General features: G+C 41.1%; 2 protein-coding genes across 3 annotated transcripts; both read left to right on the top strand.

Annotated features, from left to right (window-relative positions):
* Positions 1–7887: 7887 nt before the first annotated feature.
* On the top strand, positions 7888–11269 carry LOC309831673 (uncharacterized protein; the record flags this gene model as incomplete). Its single annotated transcript, XM_082668972.1, has 2 exons — positions 7888–7926; positions 11174–11269. The coding sequence occupies 2 exons, from the start codon at positions 7888–7890 to the stop codon at positions 11267–11269; spliced, it is 135 nt and encodes a 44-aa protein (XP_082525098.1).
* A 319-nt stretch (positions 11270–11588) lies between these two features.
* Positions 11589–16823, top strand: PTP4A1 (protein tyrosine phosphatase 4A1). 2 transcript variants are annotated; one of them, XM_082668970.1, is made up of 5 exons: positions 11589–11724; positions 12852–12944; positions 13285–13415; positions 14329–14403; positions 15438–16823. In XM_082668970.1, exons 1-5 carry the CDS (start codon positions 11620–11622, stop codon positions 15775–15777), a joined length of 744 nt encoding a protein of 247 aa, XP_082525096.1. In that variant the 5' UTR covers positions 11589–11619; the 3' UTR covers positions 15778–16823. The 2 variants fall into 2 exon arrangements, with proteins under 2 accessions (XP_082525096.1, XP_082525095.1); XM_082668969.1 differs by having other exon boundaries at positions 15434–15699.
* Positions 16824–19354: the final 2531 nt, after the last annotated feature.

Raw genomic sequence — 19354 nt, forward strand, 5'->3', positions numbered from 1 at the left:
GGCCTCATGCATGAAAGACTAAAGGAAGGTACCTGTAGCAATTCTTTTCATAATGTAACTAATCAATTTCCATGGTTTTCAGCAGTATTTCTTAATAAAAATGAATTACGTGAAAATGAAATTTTTCAAAAGCCTAATTTATAAATTTAATTCAATAAACATAAAGTTACCCTACAAAATTGCTACAAAAGTTCTTAAAGTCCTGCTCTCAATTTCTATACTTATCTCTTCTCAGACCAGCAAAAGTTTGTAGGTTGGTTGGTACTAGCTCACAGCCTAAATCTGAGTAGCAGTGGCCTAGAGAACAATTTCTCTTGAAATATTCATGAGAATGAGAAGGGAGGATGGAGTTTCAGTAATTTACTACATAATCATATTTTGTGATTCACTTTTACTAAACTCATAGAAGATGACATATAGGCCAGAATGAGAGAACAACCAGCAGGTTCACTGTACACAGATTCAGGGCCTCTTCCCTAGGCAGTGCTGGGCAAACACTGACAACCCTCAGATCTTTCGGCTTTACTCTTCTATGTACCTCTTGTCATCTTCCTTCAGTTCTCATAATCTTCCTCCACCAGGTATAATAAAATTGATTTAATTTCCACTTACAATCACATTCCAGTTCACCTTCTCTTAGATGATACCAAAGTTACCTTGACTCAAGTTTTAGATGTTTCCAAATGTTATTCACACATTTTTAGGCAATCTTTTGATTTATAACCACAGATATGGTATGTAAACACTCTCATTGTAGCAGAGTTTCTGGTTTAATTCTCTGAAGACAATTTTTTAAAGCAAAAAAGAAAATGCAAAAAGATTTCCTTTTATTTCAAGTTCTCAGGGATCTTGAGAACTTGGGCATTACATTCCTACATGTGATGGCAAATAGATCCACCTTAAAAGTAAATTATAATGGGATTAATTCTCTGGAAACATGGACTCAGAACAAGAGGGTTGTGGTGTTCTGACAGCTGGAGTGAGGTTAGGGTAACCTGGTGCCACCACCTCTGTGGCAGAGATTATAAGAAGGCCACAGACGTATCAGAACCTCTTCTGGGACAAATTCTAACTCCCAACTTAAATCTGCCACACAAATACCCCTTCCTCTACCTCTAAACAGTCATCATACAATTAAATGTTTCAAATATCTTCCATGTAAACAACATTCCAGACATTCATTTTCTGAAAATATTACCTGAAATTCTGAAAATATTAGGAATATGGGATATGACTTAAATCCTCCAAGTGCTCATTTGATATTCCCCACTCCCAATAACAAGGGTAGCAGTTTTGGAAAGAAACTAGAAAATATAGAAATCTGTAAAGAAAAAAATCGTTCATCACATCACCCAATGACACCCACAAAGCACTTAAATGTCAGTTATAACACTGTTGACATTTACGTTTATTCCTAAGTTCAAGAAAAAATGCAAATATGTTTAGCACAGATTGGAAAACAACAAGAGCATAATAAATTTTAGCTTTTCTTACTAATATAGTTATCAGGACTTTGATTGTTCTTTGAAAACTTAAATATACAACTGTTAGGCATTCCCACTCCTCTATATTCCTGAAATCCTCAGAAATAGTGCCTTTCTCCAAGCATAATTTGAGGACCTTTGTTTCTTTTATGCTTCTGGTTTACCCCTTACAAACACTGCTAATGAAAATGGTCATGTGAATTATGAAACTTCATGTCAGTTTGCCTATAATATTCAGCACCATAGCATAAAATAGGCTTATAATAATGAACTTATATCTTTGGACACGGACAACAATTCTGGGAAGCTGTAGGACATGCTGTGATTCAAGTCTTCTTAATTCTATTTCTACGTCTCTGATCTACTCACTTCTCTCCATTTCCACTGTCTCATCACAGTCAACACTGTCGCTGTCCACCATTTAGCAAGGCAGGAAACCGCAAGTCTTTCACCACATCATGCCAACTCCACTCTGTGGCTCCCTCCAAACCATTCTCCACAGAATAGGAAAAATGATTTTCTTAAAACATCTATTTCCTGTTAGGCAGCTGTTGCTCATTGCCCTTAAAATAAAATCCAAATACTTACCATGGCCTACAAGGTTGCTGAATTATCCAGCCCCTGCCAGACGTGCAGGCTGACTCCTGCCTCTGTTCCCTTTTCTTTTTTTGCTGCAGCCCCTCAAGTCTTTCATCTCCTTGAGCACAGCCAAACTCTTCCCACCTCGGGTATTTGTACTGTCATTTCCTCCACCAAGAACCTCTCTCCTCTCCTTGTCCTCTTTCTGTGATAAATTCTTGTCCTTTAGGTCTGGGTTTCCTGGGAGACACTGCCCCTTGACTTCCCTGTCTGAAGTAACTACCCCAGCTATTCATAGCACACATTATAACTTATATATCCTTTGCTTGGTTACTTTGTATTTTCCCTTTCCTCATCTGTATATAAATTCCACTGGAGGTAGAAACAATGTTTATGCTGTTTATCATAAGATAGCAGAGGGCCTGGCATGGGCTAGGCATTTAACAAGTGCTGAGGAAAGCGGGAGGGTAGATAGCCAAAGCTATGGGGGTAAGTGAAAACCCCAGGGTGCATGCAGAGCAGGGCCAGGCAGCCCTAGAACAAAACCCCAGTGAACACCATTGTTAAAGGGATTGAGGAAAAACTAAGAGGAGCCTGCAAATAAATCTTAGGAAGACTGGGAAGAGGATGCCTAAAAGGATTTCAGGGGGGACAGTAACCTGGTCATAGCCAAACAAATATTGATTATCTACTATACTAATGTCAAAGGACTCCAGAAATACATGATATGACAACTATCTTAAGCAGAAGAAATTCTGAAATGCTTCTACACTTTTTTCTTATTCAGTATCTTCTGGTGATGAAACAAGCTATAGAAATACACTAAGATAGCAATCTTTACTGAACATGTCCCGTTAAAAAACAAATTTGTGATAGAGTAGGGAAGAGACATGACTACTGCAGCTTTCTGTTAAATAAATGTTGTTATGCTTGACAGAACCTGTTCAAGAACACTCCGTATGTAAGGCTGACCCTAGGAAGGCTGCTTGGGTCAGTGTCTGTCTGGATTCTGCAGCCTAAATGCCAACTCTGTAAATTAAACCTGTCAAGTGACAGCTTTGCCATAGCACGCATAACAAACCTTTGACATTTATTGATACTCCATTCCCTTTCTCTGGTCAGATTAAGTTCTCCTTTCCTAAGCTATTTTTGCCTCGCTTCAGACTGTGGCATAATTCAACATGTTCCTAACGATTTCATGGAGACTGTGGCCCTCCTGATTTCCAATTCCCAAATGATTTTTATTCAGACTTAAGAACAGCAAAAGAAATTTTTCCAAGTTCACTAAAAATAAGAATTTTCTGAAACTAGATTCCTCCGGGTACCTGTATGTGAATCAGTCATCAAAATGGCATGCTATGAAAATGCTATGAAGTATTAGAGGTCCATAGTAAGTCCTTTACTCAGCATCCCAAGGAAACAGTTCCTACCAGTATGCAAATAGAAATATTCTTTTGATGAATCTGTCTGTCACATCATAATATGCACGCTGAACCTTCACAGAAGTAAATACTCACTGTATTCAGTGGCAGGGTTTCTAACGTGAAAACACAGTTTCATCTGACTTGAAGACTTACCTAAGCAATTTTTGGGTTTATATTCAAGTTGATTAAACTTAGACATGAAAAGTAAAGGGACAGAAAATGGACATAACAGATTTACTAAAGAGAATTGTTTCTTAAAATAGTTTTTAAAAGGTTTTTCGAAAACTGCCTTAAGTCAGTTTTACAGAGAAAGATTACCTCTAATGATTGGGTTTGATGACTTAATAAAATGTTTATTTCTGATCCAACAGGATTCTTTTATCTAAAGATATTTATATCTTTAGCACCCACCGTGTAGGTGACTAACAGTTTCTATGTCTGACTAAGTCAAAACACAATAGCCCGAGTACAGGTACTGATTGGCCTACGGACTTTGACTGGCTTGTGACAAGCTTAATTGCTTGTTGGAGATTTCTGTGTCTAAAATTCACATAGAAATGATGATGTAGCACTGCTGTTTGATTTTTATTATTCATCAAAAGGATGAATTGATATCCTTATCCCAAGAAAAAAAAAATTGTACTTACCTATGGGAACAGATGTTAGCGAGACTTACTGTGGTGATTATTTGTCAAACACACAAATGTCGAATCATTATGTCAGACACCTGAAGCTAATATAATGTTATATGTCAATTATATACCTCAGTTAAAAAGTAATAAATATACAAAAATATGTGGCTATTAAAAAAAGATGATAAATCTTTAAATCAGTAACTTAGGGAAAGAAAACAGCCATTTTTTAACATAAAGCATGCTTTAGTTTTAAACATTCATGCACTTGAAATTTATATGTTCACAGAAATTTAAGTACACTCTCCATTTTAAACATTTTTTTAAAAATTTATTTTATTTTTGGCTGCTTAGGGTCTTTGTTGCTGCGTGCGGGCTTTCTCTAGTTGCGGCGAGCGGGGGCTACTCTTCGTTGCAGTGTGCAGGCTCTAGGCAGGCGGGCTTCAGTAGTTGTGGCACGTGGGCTCAGTAGCTGTGGCACGCAGGCCCAGTAGTTGTGGCGCACGGGCTTAGTTGCTCCGCGGCATGTGGGATCTTCCCGGACCAGGGCTCAAACCCGTGTCCCCTGCATTGGCAGGCAGATTCTCAAACACTGCGCCACCAGGGAAGCCCTCCATTTTAAACTTTTTTTTAACAAATCACACAAGAAGATTCATTTTAGATATAAAATAGGCTGTTATATAACAGCAAAAGGAAAATAAACTGTTACAATGTTGATAGTAGCCATGGTTGTATCCCTGAGTTTTCAGGACACTTTTTAAGTTTGGGGCTATACTGCCCTTAAGATCACCCTCCCCACTAGTATCCAGACACCCACTGGGGTATTTGCCTCTATTTAGTACACCTGGCACATCATTATACATTGCAATCTAGTATTTCTTTTCTGGGTTGTTATTGTCACATTTGATCTTTCTATCACTGCAATGGTAATACTCTTGCTTTATTAAAATTGTTTTTATCAGACTTCCTCATGGTCTCAACCTACCCTTCGTGGCCCTAATAAGTCTGAGAAGATAGAAAGGGTTGAAATCCTCCATTCCTCTTACATGTCTGGTATAAGTGGAATCATTCAATGTTTACTAGATCTGCCATCCTATAAAGAGTTCTCTGCTCTTCATCATCAGTTTTTGCTGACTTGTAGTCTCCTTCAGTGCTTCATCTTCCGTAAGGATTTTCCTCATAATGCTCTTACAGTCTCCTTTACCTCCCAACTGTTGGCTTTTGAATTTTGAATATGCTAATGAAAAGTCCTGCCTACCATGATGAACTCAAGGACACATGTTTTGCTGAGAAAAGTTAACTGCTATCTGGGCATTTTGTTTAGCTGGAAAAGAAGTCTTCCATCTTAGGGCTTCTTTCTGGAGCATTGCCTTTTCAGAAGTGTTTCCTTACTTCTGGATGTCTAGACCACTATTTGCAAGCTTGTTGGCTCAGTTTGAACCCTCTGCTTCAACAAGTTCAGGTGCTGATGCTCCAAGTGCAGATCTATAGATGTTAGTGAGTCCTCTGACCCCAGGAGCCTCCTAACCAGTGATGGGATGGACCACTGTTTTCTAAGAAGCAGCAGCTTAAAACTGTTGGGCTCCACAGGGCACACACGCTCAGCAGTGAACCACAATACCACATGACACATATAAACACGGCAGCTGCCGGAGTCGCAGGCCCATGACAATAGCAAAAGCTCTATCTAGTTTTTCATCCTTGACTGTCTTTTCCAAGTAGAGCAAGGTGGTACCTCATCTGAGAGGCTAAGACCCGCCCCCTCCCACTTCCCCCCCCCCAAGCTGACTGGTCCACTTGGGAGTTTGAGCCCAGCTTTGAGAGCTTGATGAGAGCTCACCGGATATTTCATGTCAGCACTGCTTGTGACCATTTCGGGATCTGGCTCACAAGACTCACAACTTGTATCTCAAGTTCTACAAGAACACTGGCTAATACTGATTTGGCTTTGCTTAGCTGAACTTATATCTCGTCCCACCAAGCTCATTTTTTCAAAAGCTTTCACTCTTCCAACTAGCATCACTGTGCTGACAAACTTTTGGCATGAGAGCAGCTGACTGAACATGGGTTTTTTTAAACTACACTATTGTAGATGTGGGTCAAGCATTTTATTTATTATGGTGTTAACTGTTCCCATGATACGTCGCCAAAATTTTCTCCCAATGGGCCATTAAATATTTTAACTTTGTCAACAGCCTTTTACCATATCAAAGTTTTAAACTTTTACGTAATGAAGGGGCATCATATATTTCTCAAGCTCTTTAGTTTTCCTTGACTTAGATGGATTCAAGAGTTTCCAAGGCAAGCAATTTCCTTAAGATGAAGGTGATTTGACTTTTATTCCCATAAAAGTCTGCCTGACCCAACTCTTTTTTGAAAGTGCTAACTTTGTTTACAGAGTATAACGTTTATAAAGTTGAATAACTATGCAAGCACAGTCTCTAAGTAGAAGTTCTAATAAATCCTAAGATGCTGCAGTACACTGACCAAGGAAACAATGTGATCCCTAAAGCCCTCTCCAACCTATGCTCAGTGAAAACACCAAACAAAAGGCCTCAGTGTTAGTAGAAAGCCGAGTTCTTCAGAGCAGGTAAAACTCCTGTTTACTCCTTCCAGAGAGCAAAAGAGAGAGTTTTCCGACTAGAAATGACAGTTGCCCTTGTGTAACACAGAACAACCGTGATAAGCTTTACTTGTTAAGGGCCTAAATTACGAAAGAGAGTGGGACGGTTGTGAAAAGGAACAAAAAGGAAAAGCTCCAGCTTGGACGCAAAGAGTTCCATCGGTCCTTGACCAAGTCGAAGGCTCTTACAATTTTTAAAACGCTGCCTAACCTTCCATCACCCGTGGCAACGCATCCAGGGAGCCGCAGCACAGAGGATGCGTGGGAGTCCGCAATGCCACGCTTGAGGCTGCCGCAACTGCCCGCGTGCGGAGCACGAAGGGATGCCTAACAGAGCCCGCGGGCGGCAGAGCGCTCCGGCCGCGCCTCGCGATGCTCTCCCCGGGCACCTGCGCTCGCGCGGTCCGGGCCCGGGAGCCCAGGCTCCCCAGGGGTCGTCGCCCGGCAGCCGTAGGGCCACAGAAAAATTTATTTGACGACGGGGATCGCAAGTCGCAGGTGCTACGGTGAACCGCAAGCAAAGCCGACCGCGGTCTGACCTACCGCAAAAGGAAGCGGGGCCTGCACTGAGACCCGGTTCCGGCCCCGAGGGGACTGCGTTTTCAGTCGAGGCCAACGGCAGGCCTCGCCTGGTGACGAGAGCGCATGCACTCGTCGGGGTTTTAAGGAGGAAGGGCGGCACCTCCTCCCTCTCCCGGCCCTTCCCCCTCCCATCCCTGTCCCCCCGCCTCCGCCACTTCCCGCCCCCGCCGGGTGGCGCTCCGACTGCAGCGCGGCGCCATTCATCAACCGGTTCACACCGGCAGCCGCCGCCGCTCCGTGACGTCCGCGGGGCGGGCCTCCGCCCCCGCTCGTCGGCGCGCGACCTAGGGCCCGGCTGCGATTGGTGGCCGGGGGGCACGCACGTCAGGCGCGCTATAAATGGGAGGACTTGTGACGCAAGGGCGCCTCGGCGCGCGTATTGGCCCCCTGGACTGCGGGCCGGTGAGGCTGCGCGCCCTTCTCGGAGCCGCTCGCTGCAGACCGAGTCCGGTTGCCCCGCCGCCGCCGCCGTCGCAGCAGCCCGCGAAGCCGCCTCCGCCGCCTCCGCCCCGTGACGACCGCCGCCGCCCCTGCCCTGCCGCCGCCGCCTCGGGACCGGCTGTATGATTAGGCCACAATCTTCAATGAGTAGACATATTCCTGTGAGTACCCGCGCCCCGCGCCGCCGCCTTTGTTCGGAGCCCGGCGCCCGCCCGCGTCCCGGCCCGAGTCCCGGCGGTCCTGGCGGCGGGCGGGTGCTGGGGACCGAGCCCGGGGCGCTGGGCGGGGCGCCCGGCGGCGCGGCGGCCCAGAAACCGCTTTGTGGCCGCTTCTTCGTCTGGGCGTCTTGCGGGCCCGGCCGGCGCCCCGAGGCCCCTTTGTTTGCCGCGGGGCCCTGGGATCGGGGACGTGGCCCGGGTGGGGCGCGGGCTGCGCGTCACTGCGGCGGGCGCGCCCCCAGCCCCGGCGGGCGGGCGGGCGGGAGAGGCGGCTGCGCGCGGGCTGGGCAGGGCTCTCCGGCGCGGGGCCGGCGGGACTGGGCCTGTGGGCTACCGTGCGCTCCGCGGCCGGGACCGGCGCTCGGACAAAATGGCCTCGGCGCCGCACTGAAGGCGCGGCGCGAACCCGTGACCCGGGCCGGCGCGGCCTCGCCAGGTAAGCCGGCCGCCGCGGGGGGCGCGCCCCGCCCCAGGCCGCGGGAGCGAGTCCAGGCTTGTCCTGCGCCGGGGCGGGCTGGGCCGGCGGTGTCTTGCGATCGCGGGCTCTTGGGCTGTGCCTGAGTGTCCCCTGGCGCGCCGTGTGCTTGCCTTCTGTTGGCTTGTGGCGCCGTGGCGAGCCACACCCACGGCTGTGAGGCTGAGCTTGTGCCCGTGGAACCCGCTACCGTTCCCAGTGTGTGAGGTTGTTGCGCTGTAGCTGGCACCGTGGGCTTGCTTGGGATCCAGATTGTGAGCCAATGCTTCCTGGTACTCTCTCTCTCTCTTTTTCTCTCTTTTTTTTTGGCCTCACCGAGCCGCTTTTGTGGGATCTTAGTTCCCCGAGCAGGCATCGAACCCGGGCCTTGGGCACTGAGAGCGAGGAGTTATAAGCCCTGGACAGCCAGGGAAGCCCCATCCTGTTACTCTTTTCGTATGAGTTTTGTTTGATGGCAGTAGAAAAGTTGGCGACCAGAAAACCAGATCATTCCCAGGAGTGAGCAGTACTTTTTTTACACATGCTTTATTCCGGGTGCGTTATCTAAAGCACAAGTAGATGTGGAACAGACTCGCCAACGAATCGTTGGACACAACAGAGATTTGTTGCTCGGACTCTGCAGTAGGACAGATCGGTTTAGGCTTCTGCACAGAAATTGGTCCCCCATGCCCCCCTGTGTATTATTGCGGTTATATGCAGTGGGAGGGGAACAATTCCTTGATATTTCCATACTTCCTATCATGGATGGTTTTTCCTGGGGCAGAGAAATGGGGAATAGGGGAGTGTCTCGGGCAGAAGAGAAAGATGTTAGGTATTAGTGGTCATTTCTGCGCTTGTGGAAATCCATCGTCCGTCTGTCCGTCGTCGTCCCGTCCCCGTCCCCCCCCCCCCAGCCACTGGGTGCCTCCACTCAGTAAAAATAACCAGGTCACCAAAGGACTTATTTCTGTATTGCTTTCTGTGCTTTCTCATGAAACCGCTTGCTTGAAAGGGGTGGATATGGCCAAACTCAGCTATAACAGGAGTTTCAGCTGTTCAGTATGGAAATCGGTGGTGTGCAATACTGTCTATTCAGAAATCGGCTTTCAGTTGAAAAAAGGTAGTACCGGAAATCAGAATACTGAGATAAGAGCCCTTGACCTTAACAGCTTTGCAGATCACTTTAATTCATTGTCATTGGAAAGGTGCCAGAATACACTTTTTATTCTAAGGAAGTAGTGTGTAGGATTTGAAGGGAAAGTATAATTGAAATTATTTCCAGTTACTGCTGTCACATTGTTAACAGAACAAAGTCCTCAGTGGCAATTTAATCACTAATTTTCTTAGCCCAGCTCACAAGTTGATGAAGTAACATCTGAGGGTGGGTTTGAACGAATTTGGATTAATGAAAGTTACCTTCCTTATGGGACACCTATTAAGACATGATTCCTGAGGCTAGTTCCTGTATTTTCACAGAAAAGTGAACTGAGTTTTTGACTTAATGTTTTCTGTGATTGGCTAGATCTTCATATGAATTATTGTTCAAAACTTAGCAGCGTTCTTTTAGAAACTATAACTAGCGTGGGACTCAGTGAAAATGAGATGAGATAGTTTGAATGTAGTTTTAAGCCTTTTTTAATGCTTAAATTTAAACTTAAGCATAGTAAACTAAGGGAATCTTTTGATTTCAAAAGATTTTATTTGGTAAATTATCCATGAGAATACCTGTGAAGAGTTTGGGGCAGTGGCTGGCTCTCAGTGCTCTTGTTGACCTATTAATTTTTTTTTTTTTTTTAGTCCTCTGTTTACTCCCAACCACACAAGCTCCTTGTAAACTACTTGGAAGAAGACTAATGTCAACATCAATGTTTTCCGTGTATATATTATGAAAATATCCTGTGAATATTCGTGTAATATTTGATACTAACATAAAATTAATTTAGATCTTTAAGGGGAACTTGGGGAAAGTATAATTGGTGGTAGCAGTTACCTTGCTTTTGAGACCTGTGAAAGAAATGTAAGGTAATTTACACCATCCCACCACCACTACTTTTTCTTTCAATTAGATTTCAGTTTATGACAGGATAATTGAAACTTCGGTTTTAAAATACAAAAGACTATTACAATTATGAACGTCTTTTTTATAGTTATAAATGGAAGTTCTGTGTATATGTGTGTGTGTGCGCGCGCGCTTATGTTTCACGTAAGTTGAAAACTTGATTTCAAGTTGATTAATTTCCAGAGACTCAGATGAGAAATATCTGTTAAAGCGGAATGATAAGTTAATAGGTTGTTAAGAATCAAATGAAATAGTATATATGGGAGCATTTTGAAAACCAGTTTCGTTTTTTTCTTTTAAGAATATATTGACTAATATATTGAATTTTTGTAATACATAAAAATATTTTGGTAGTTGGAAAAATCAATGTAGAAAGTTGTACGTGATAATTTAGAAGAATGTAAAACAAGTAGCCAGGTTTTAAAAGGAGTAATTAGTAGAAGAATGTATGTAAGGGATATTCATCAAATGTAACGATGTGAGGGGTATTTACTTAAAGTAATCCTTGCTTATTGATTTAATCTGTAATCACCTTTGTATTTTGTGGTTCAAGTAAAAGTTTAAAAGGTGGCTTGGGCCCAGATTTGGAAAGATCGTTGTGCCCTTAAATACTGTCAAAGCATAACATGTTCCTTTTGAATTGAAAACAACTTTTTTTCTCTCTTTCTTTTAAACAGCAGTTCTGTGGTGTTCTTGGTCACACATTTATGGAGTTTCTGAAGGGCAGTGGAGATTACTGCCAGGCACAGCACGACCTCTATGCAGACAAGTGAACTGTAGAAATTCATTACTACTCCACCAAGAAGCCCCCATAAGAGTGGTGAACCTGGACACAGAAGTGTTGGATTGAAATCCACAGAGCATTTTTTACAAGAGTTCTGACCTGGATGGGGTAAACCTCAGTGCACTTCCTTTCTCTTGCCTCAGTATTACTGGATTGAAGAATTGCTGCTTCTTGTCAGGAGGTTCATTTCATTTCCCATTACTCCCAACTTCATACTCAAAAGCACTGAGAATTTCAAGTGGAGTATATTGAAGTAGACTCAGTTTCTTTGCATCATTTCTGTATTCAGTCTTTTAAATTCTTTCATAACCCTATTGAGTGTTTTTTAACTAAATTAACATGGCTCGAATGAACCGCCCAGCTCCTGTGGAAATCACTTACAAGAACATGAGATTTCTTATTACACACAATCCAACTAATGCGACCCTAAACAAATTTATAGAGGTAAGTTTTGATGCTTTTTAATGTCTTAAACTGATTGTAGTTTAATAGTGGAGCCTTTTATGTAACAAAATAAAATGTTTTGGAAATTGTGAGGTGTTACGACTACAGTTCCAACTCTCAGAAGTACCAGTGTCTTTACGTTAGAGGTGAATTATTTTATACATTTTGAGGAGAACATGTACTTGAGTTAGTTTAGATTTATAAGTTAATATCTAGTTCTTCATGCCTCACAGTTTGCTTAATTTAAGTGTATATGTGGACAGTATAACAGTATGGCTCTTATCTTACTAGAAATTGGTTGGCGGGAGGCTCCGCTTGTGGGTTTTTCACATATTTGCTTATTAGCATAATGACAGATACTATAAACCAGGATTAGTTTATGTCTTGGCCCCCTTTTGATGCTTAGAATGTAATTATCAGCTACTGATCTACTAATTCTATTTCTGGAAGGATTGTAATGCTGAATAATTTATTTGGATGCATACACATTTTATTTTATAAATATCTATAGATAATCAGAAACAACAAATAGGCCTTCCAGATCATAGAAATACTTTTATCTTTGATTGTCGTCTGTATATTTTTTAAATGCCAGAATTATAATTAATAATGCACTATGAGTCTTAAAGCCTCTAGTCTTAAATGGTGCAGGGTTTTTACACCGCATTTTTGAGATTTTACTCTCTGAACATACTTCTAAGGCTCCAAACTATACACTGTGCACTGCAAATGAGCAAAAGTTTAGAGTTAATATCAGTCAAGTCAGATTGTTTGTAGTCATGAGTGATTCCTTTGGTCCTTTGTTCCTGAGTTGCTCTTTTGTTAGTGCTTCGTCTAGCCAAGGTTACCGTGACTATAAACGACTTCAGTATGTGAAGGGCCATGGGATTTTTTTTAATATAAAATTTATTAAAAATATATGATGTTTAACAATTCCCTTTCCTTTTAATGCTATTTTAGTATTGTCACCTAAAACAAGGCTTGTGACAGTAAGACTTAACAAGACCGTGTTAAACATACATGATTTTCTGTTAACCTGTTAGAGAGGTGATCAAAATGGCAAATGGTGAGCAAGAGTGACATGGTTATGAAGACTTCATGTGCTTTTTTATATATGTTTTATCCAGGAACTTAAGAAGTACGGAGTTACCACAGTAGTAAGAGTATGTGAAGCAACTTACGACACTAGTCTTGTGGAGAAAGAAGGCATCCATGTTCTCGTAAGTGTTTAATGGTTCCCATGTGTTCACAGTGCTGTGCTGCCAAAGTTTATTCATTCAGATAAACCACTGGCTTCAGAAAGCTTAATTGTTTAAGTTGTTGCAAAAGTATACACTGTCCTGAGGTCCAAATAAAGGTGAAAGCTGAGCAGAGGCTTGAAGCAATAAAAGATCTTTATAAAGACTCAGCATGTATTTGCATTTCATTGACAGTGGGGTTTCATAAAACACTTGTTTAAACGTTAAAAGAAAATGCTTCTGGCAACATTTGGGTGTTAGAATTTTAGAATTATTATACCAATTACATTAAAAGTCTAAAACGTGTATTCTTTTGACTTAGGATTGGCCTTTTGATGATGGCGCACCACCATCTAACCAGATTGTTGATGATTGGTTAAGTCTTGTGAAAATTAAGTTTCGTGAAGACCCTGGTTGTTGTATTGCTGTTCATTGTGTTGCAGGCCTTGGGAGGTAAGAGAATTTCTTAAACCCATTTAATGATACTGGTCTTCATTCTAGTTAAAGCTTGATTTTGACTCCCATAAAGACGCGGTTGTCAGTTTGTGAATCAATTTGCTTTGTTAGGTTACTTACTGAGTTAAATTTAAAAGTAGGTGAGTGTAGCAGTAATGTGTTCCAGTACATTTGGAACTGACAGATGCTGTCGCTGAAATTTATACTTGCCCATGTGGGCGGAATTACTTAATTGTGTGTTCTAGGTTGTATCCGTAGTATTGGGAATCACTGTCCAAGCTCATTGGAAAAAGGATCATGAATTGTCTCTAAGGTGTTTTTGCACTGCATATGGTGAGTTTGTGGCAGGGTTCTTGATCCTGGAGAATCCTGTTTCAGTAGGAAGTCATTACACAGCAGTGCCAAAATATACGTGTCCGTAGTTGTAAATTGCTACCACCACCCTCGTCCCCCACTGCTCAGACCATGGCCCTGGGGAGGCTGGCGTGAAACATGTCACAGTCTCATGGATAATAAAACAAAGAAAGCAGTATTTTCCAGATCTTTAAGTGGAAAGTATTTTTCACTGCTTGGAATTTAGAAAATATTGTCCACACGTGTCACGATTTACCCTCTCCCTTAAATTTTTTCAGGACTGCTCTCTAGTGATACAGGTCTTAATTTCTAGGCTTATTTGTATTAGTTAAGGACATAGTTGTCTTTTTGGTTATAGATTAAAAACCTGGGTTTGATATGAAAGTAATGGTACTTTATTAATTTAATTTTTAACATGAAGTCCAACATTTTCCATAGGTATTAACATAGGAAGTGCGGTAAATAATAGTGCTTTCGGATTGGGGAATGTTCGGAGTATTGAATTTTCCAGGATTTGACTTTGAAAAATAATTTACTATAATTCTTACCTTAACAGAGCTCCAGTGCTTGTCGCCCTAGCATTAATTGAAGGTGGAATGAAATACGAAGATGCAGTACAGTTCATAAGACAGTATGTATTTAATACGTTCTTTCCGTTTGCACTTTTTATTTCCTCGTTGAATGTTAGCGAATTTAAATATATTACTAGGAAAGCAATTTCTTTTCAAGAGCCTGTCTGACCATTCTGTTCTTTTTTTTTTAAAATTTATTTATTTATGGCTGTGTTGGGTCTTCGCTTCTGTGCGAGGGCTTTCTCCAGTTGCGGCGAGCGGGGGCCACTCTTCATCGCGGTGCGCGGGCCTCTCACTATCGCGGCCTCTCTTGTTGCGGAGCACAGGCTCCAGATGCGCAGGCTCAGTAGTTGTGGCACACGGGCCTAGTTGCTCCGCGGCATGTGGGATCCTCCCAGACCAGGGCTCGAACCCGTGTCCCCTGCATTGGCAGGCAGATTCTCAACCACTGTGCCACCAGGGAAGCCCCATTTTGTTCATTTTTAAGATAGTATTACCACCAGGGAGTATCTTACTTGTTTGCATTCCATGTAGATACTCATATTACAAAGATTGTAATCCAGTAATGATTCTGTAAATTATTGTTTTACTTCAAATACTTGATTGAATATGTTGCTTGTGTATCTGCCCTTTTATTGAGGTATAGTTAGTTAAAATGCAGATATCAAAGGTAAATGAATGGATGGTAACAGCCAAATAAAATAACCACTCAGTGCAATATACAGAATATTTTGATCATTTCAGAAAGTGCCCTCACGCTGTTTGTAGTCATCTTCCCAACCACCAGGGGCAATCTCTTTTTGACTCATATTACAATAAGTTAGTTTTGCCTTTTCTTGGGCTTTATATGAATGAATTTGTAAGTTTGGACTATTTTATAACTACCTCTCAAAAAGATTTAGAAAATTAACTTTTTATGGCCCTTTTCCCATTTACACATGGATGCTGATCCCTATTTCTACATTAAGTCACAATGTAATAATCAAAATAAATTGCTACAAGAAAGGTGATGATTGCCTCCTATAGAACAGTAAATGTTAATTATAGAGGGACTTTGCTTTAATTTGTCTTTCGTTTTCTTCCTTCTAGAAAGCGGCGTGGAGCTTTTAACAGCAAGCAACTTTTGTATTTGGAGAAGTATCGTCCTAAAATGCGGCTGCGCTTCAAAGACTCTAATGGTCATAGAAACAACTGTTGCATTCAATAAAACTGGGGTGCCTGATGCCATTGCTTGGAAGTGGAACCTAGACAGGACGGGATTTGTCGTACATGTTAACCAGCATGTTGGCTTGGTGAAGTCTGATGAAGCTTCCATAGGAGTGTTGAAACGCAGTTTTACCAGGCCACAAGCCTGGCAGAATTGCACCCTCTGTTTGGGTTATGATCAACCTACTTGGACACTTAGCAAAGGATTCTTGCTGTTCAGCATTTAAAATGTGCTTATCATTTGTACCAATTGACTTTTCCTGAAATCATGCAGTATGGAGTCATTCATGTCTTTAAATGTGTTTCCATGCCAGATTCTTATCAGTATATAAGAAATTTAGAAAGACTAGGTGCCAAAATACCCAGCACAATTCTTGTTGTTTTTAGTATCATATCGAACTAAAATCCCAGGAACTATGAAAACTCTGGACCTTATGTGTTTTATTCTTTCCATCATTTCAAACATAGAAAGTAGGGCCTATAAGGTTATTTGATCACAATATGTTTACATCTTCCACATTCATACCAGTATACATCAGATTTGCTCGTTTGTTTTTTTTTAATTAACCAAGTCTTACCAGTGACTATTTAATGTCTTTCTATAAATCTCATTTTGTGCTGTCATGGAAGACCTCCGTTTTGAAAATCTACATTGTACAGAAGCACATGTCTTTAATGTCTCCAGACAAAAAAGCCTTACAGTTAATTTTAATGTTTGCACTTTGGGGTGCAACTTACAGGGAGGGCCTGAAAAAAGGAATGGGAGGGGGCTATTAAGTATTTTTAGTAAAATGTTGCCTTTGTCTTGTGCAGAACATGTAGAATATGCGCTTTAATTTAGTAAATATTTTTTTAAAAGGTAGAAATACTTTGTTATGGTAGCTAAAACAATTCTTAATCATAAAATTTCTGAAATTCTTGTAATTTTTTTTCAAACTTATCTGAAGTTGTTTACCAACTTATTTTTGTTTGAAGTGTGATTCCCAACCTTTCTTGCAAAAAACAAAAAAGTGGGTTTCTGCTAATGAATTGAGCAGACATTTAATATTTTATATGCCTTTTGAGCTGTGTAACTTAATATTTGGATACTTGACAATTTGTTTTATTATGTGATTGATAAAATGGTGATGTGTATTAATGTCAGCTCAACCATATATTTATACTGTCCGGGAACATGTGGTTATAGTTCTGTGGGAGAAATAATTTGTCAGTGTTCACCAGCTTGTAAAAATCTAGTGCGAGAGCTTAAACATTAAATAAATGATGAAATGCATTTATTGTCATTGAAGTTGTTTTGCTTAAAGTTAACTTATTTTGTAGAAAACGATATGAAAGAATTGCACTTCACTTACTGCCCTTTGAAGCGTGGATTTTTTTTTTAACAAATGAAGGATTAAATGAAGTTGGCGTTGTGATAAGCTCCTTATAATTAGGCAGGGAGCTGTTTAATATTAAAAGTGCTTTCCATTATAAACTTTTTTTAAGGTTTAGATAATCATGAACCAATGTACTCTTACATACTGAGGAGAAACTGTCGTGGAGGAAGACCATGATTTGAAGCTCAGTTCCACCAACTAAGTGGTTTTGGGCAACTTAACTTCTGAGCATCAGTCTTCTCATTAGCATATCAATAATTACATACCTTTATAGGTTTTGAAATTAATTCAGACATAAATTTTTGGCATGTGAGGTCTTAATAAGTGTTACGTTTCCTTCAGTAATCTGAAATACTTTTGCATAGCTCGTGTTAATCTAAAAGGAAGAGATGTCCTTGTCTGATAACCCTTTTTTTAAAAAAATAGCTACAACTGACTAAAAGCCTCAAAATTTGAGTAAAAAAATGATATACCATCTTATGTTTTAAAGAATTTGCTTCCATTTTTTCATACCAGTTTAGCATTTAATATACTCCATTCTTGAAACTTAGGCTTGTTGTATGCACTAAGTTGTGAATGGAAGAATTAGTAGTAATTCTATAATTTGATATATATTGCCAGACTAATCAGTTGATTAATGTAGCTATCATAGCTACTTACATATTAAAGATCTTATTATCAGGTGATTTTCATAATTCAATTACCTTATAATCCTATATTAGTTATCCCACATTTACACATAAGGGATATGAGCCTCTAGTTAGGTGATGAGCTCATAAGTGGTAAAAACAGACTCAAGCCTGTGTGACTGTCCATTCTACCACACAGCTGTGACTATGTATATATGCCTGGCCATTTTTTTGTTACCAGTTGTTAAAGCTCTTATATAAGTTTTCAAACTCCTGCCTATGGAGCCCATTTTGTTTAAGGACAAAGTGTTCCACAACATTAATTTTGTAAGTTTCTTCATTTATATTAAAACCTTTTTTATTTCTGCAGAAAATCCCTTTTGAATTAAGTCAGGATAGGCTAAGATACGCTGCAGAAACAACCAACCCTGAGAGTAACTGGGATTTATTTGTCACTTAAGTGTCATGTCTATCAGAGGGACCCAAGCTGTTGGAATATCTACTCTGGGACAGTGCTTGTTGTGACAGAAGGCAAAAAAGGCTTTGGAGTGTCACAAATTTCTTGACTAAGAAATCATGCTTAATCACTTTTATTCAACTCATTGGACAGAACTGGCCACTCAGCACGGGAAATGCCATCTATCGTGTACTGAAAAGCCAGAAATACACAGTGTTAATCACTACCACGTCACTTATAGAGTGGATTTATATTTAAAGAGTATATCTACAGCAACATCCCACAGAACTGAAATATTAAGCATTAGGGGATAAGGTTTCCAAACAACCAAAATAGAGGTCAAGAAGTTTAGTGCTTATTGAAGTGTGTGCTTATTAGGGAATCATAGGTGCTTATTTAAGCCTATTCAATCTTAATTTAGATAAAACTAAGGTAGCTGTGGTAATTTGGTTTACTAGTTAGTGTTACATATATACGACTCAGTTTTATGTTTGCTAGTATTTACTCAAGTATTAAATGCCAAATTTAATTATCAGATGCTTTTTGTAAATCCAATACATACATATCCTTCGAGGAAAGCACTTTTTTTTTCTGAAAGTAATAGTCTGTGGTTTGTTGGCAGGGCTGGAGCAAAAGAAGAAGCAAAATTCTAGCCCTGAAAGAGCTACTGAATTTTCAGTTCACTAGAATCAGGAAATTGTGCATTAGTTCCACAGGTGTCCATTGAGTGAACATTATATGCCATGTATTTGGCACTGAAGACAAAGTGATTAGGACAAACTTGGTCCCTGCCTTCATGGAATTTAGACTAGCACATCAAATTTAAACTGCTGGATATCCCATAATAAAAGCCAGTGTATCTAAACCAACACAACCTCTACCTAAAGGTTCTGGCTTGCAAAAGAAGTATGTTAAAATACCCCTGCTGCGGGGCTTCCCTGGTGGCGCAGTGGTTGGGAGTCCGCCTGCCGATACAGGGGACACGGGTTCATGCCCCCGGTCCGGGAGGATCCCACATGCTGTGGAGAGGCTGGGCCCGTGATCCATGGCCGCTGGGCCTGCGCGTCTGGAGCCTGTGCTCCGCAGCGGGAGAGGCCACAGCAGTGAGAGGCCTGTGTACCACAAAAAAAAAAAAAAAAAAAAATACCCCTGCTGCAAAAGTATATTCAAATAATTTGCATGGGTGGCTATCAAGTAAATGCCATTAGCATACAGATTCAAAGAAAGCAAATATTTAGACATTAATTAAATGATAGTTGTAGTTATGTCTGATACATATGCTGTGCATGAAATTAATACTGCCAGGTTTGATAGGGCTCACTGGTGCATCAGACTAAACCCA

The sequence above is a fragment of the Grampus griseus genome (assembly GCF_964374135.1).
Source record: "Grampus griseus genome assembly, chromosome: 13".
Lineage (NCBI taxonomy): Eukaryota > Metazoa > Chordata > Mammalia > Artiodactyla > Delphinidae > Grampus > Grampus griseus.

Bases quoted from the DNA above. Each gene is read 5' to 3' on its own strand.
- PTP4A1 (XM_082668970.1), top strand. From the start codon at position 11,620: ATGGCTCGAATGAACCGCCCAGCTCCTGTGGAAATCACTTACAAGAAC. The intron at 11,725-12,851 runs GTAAGTTTTGAT...TGTTTTATCCAG, and splicing joins CCCTAAACAAATTTATAGAG to GAACTTAAGAAGTACGGAGT. The intron at 14,404-15,437 runs GTATGTATTTAA...CCTTCTAGAAAG, and splicing joins GCAGTACAGTTCATAAGACA to CGGCGTGGAGCTTTTAACAG.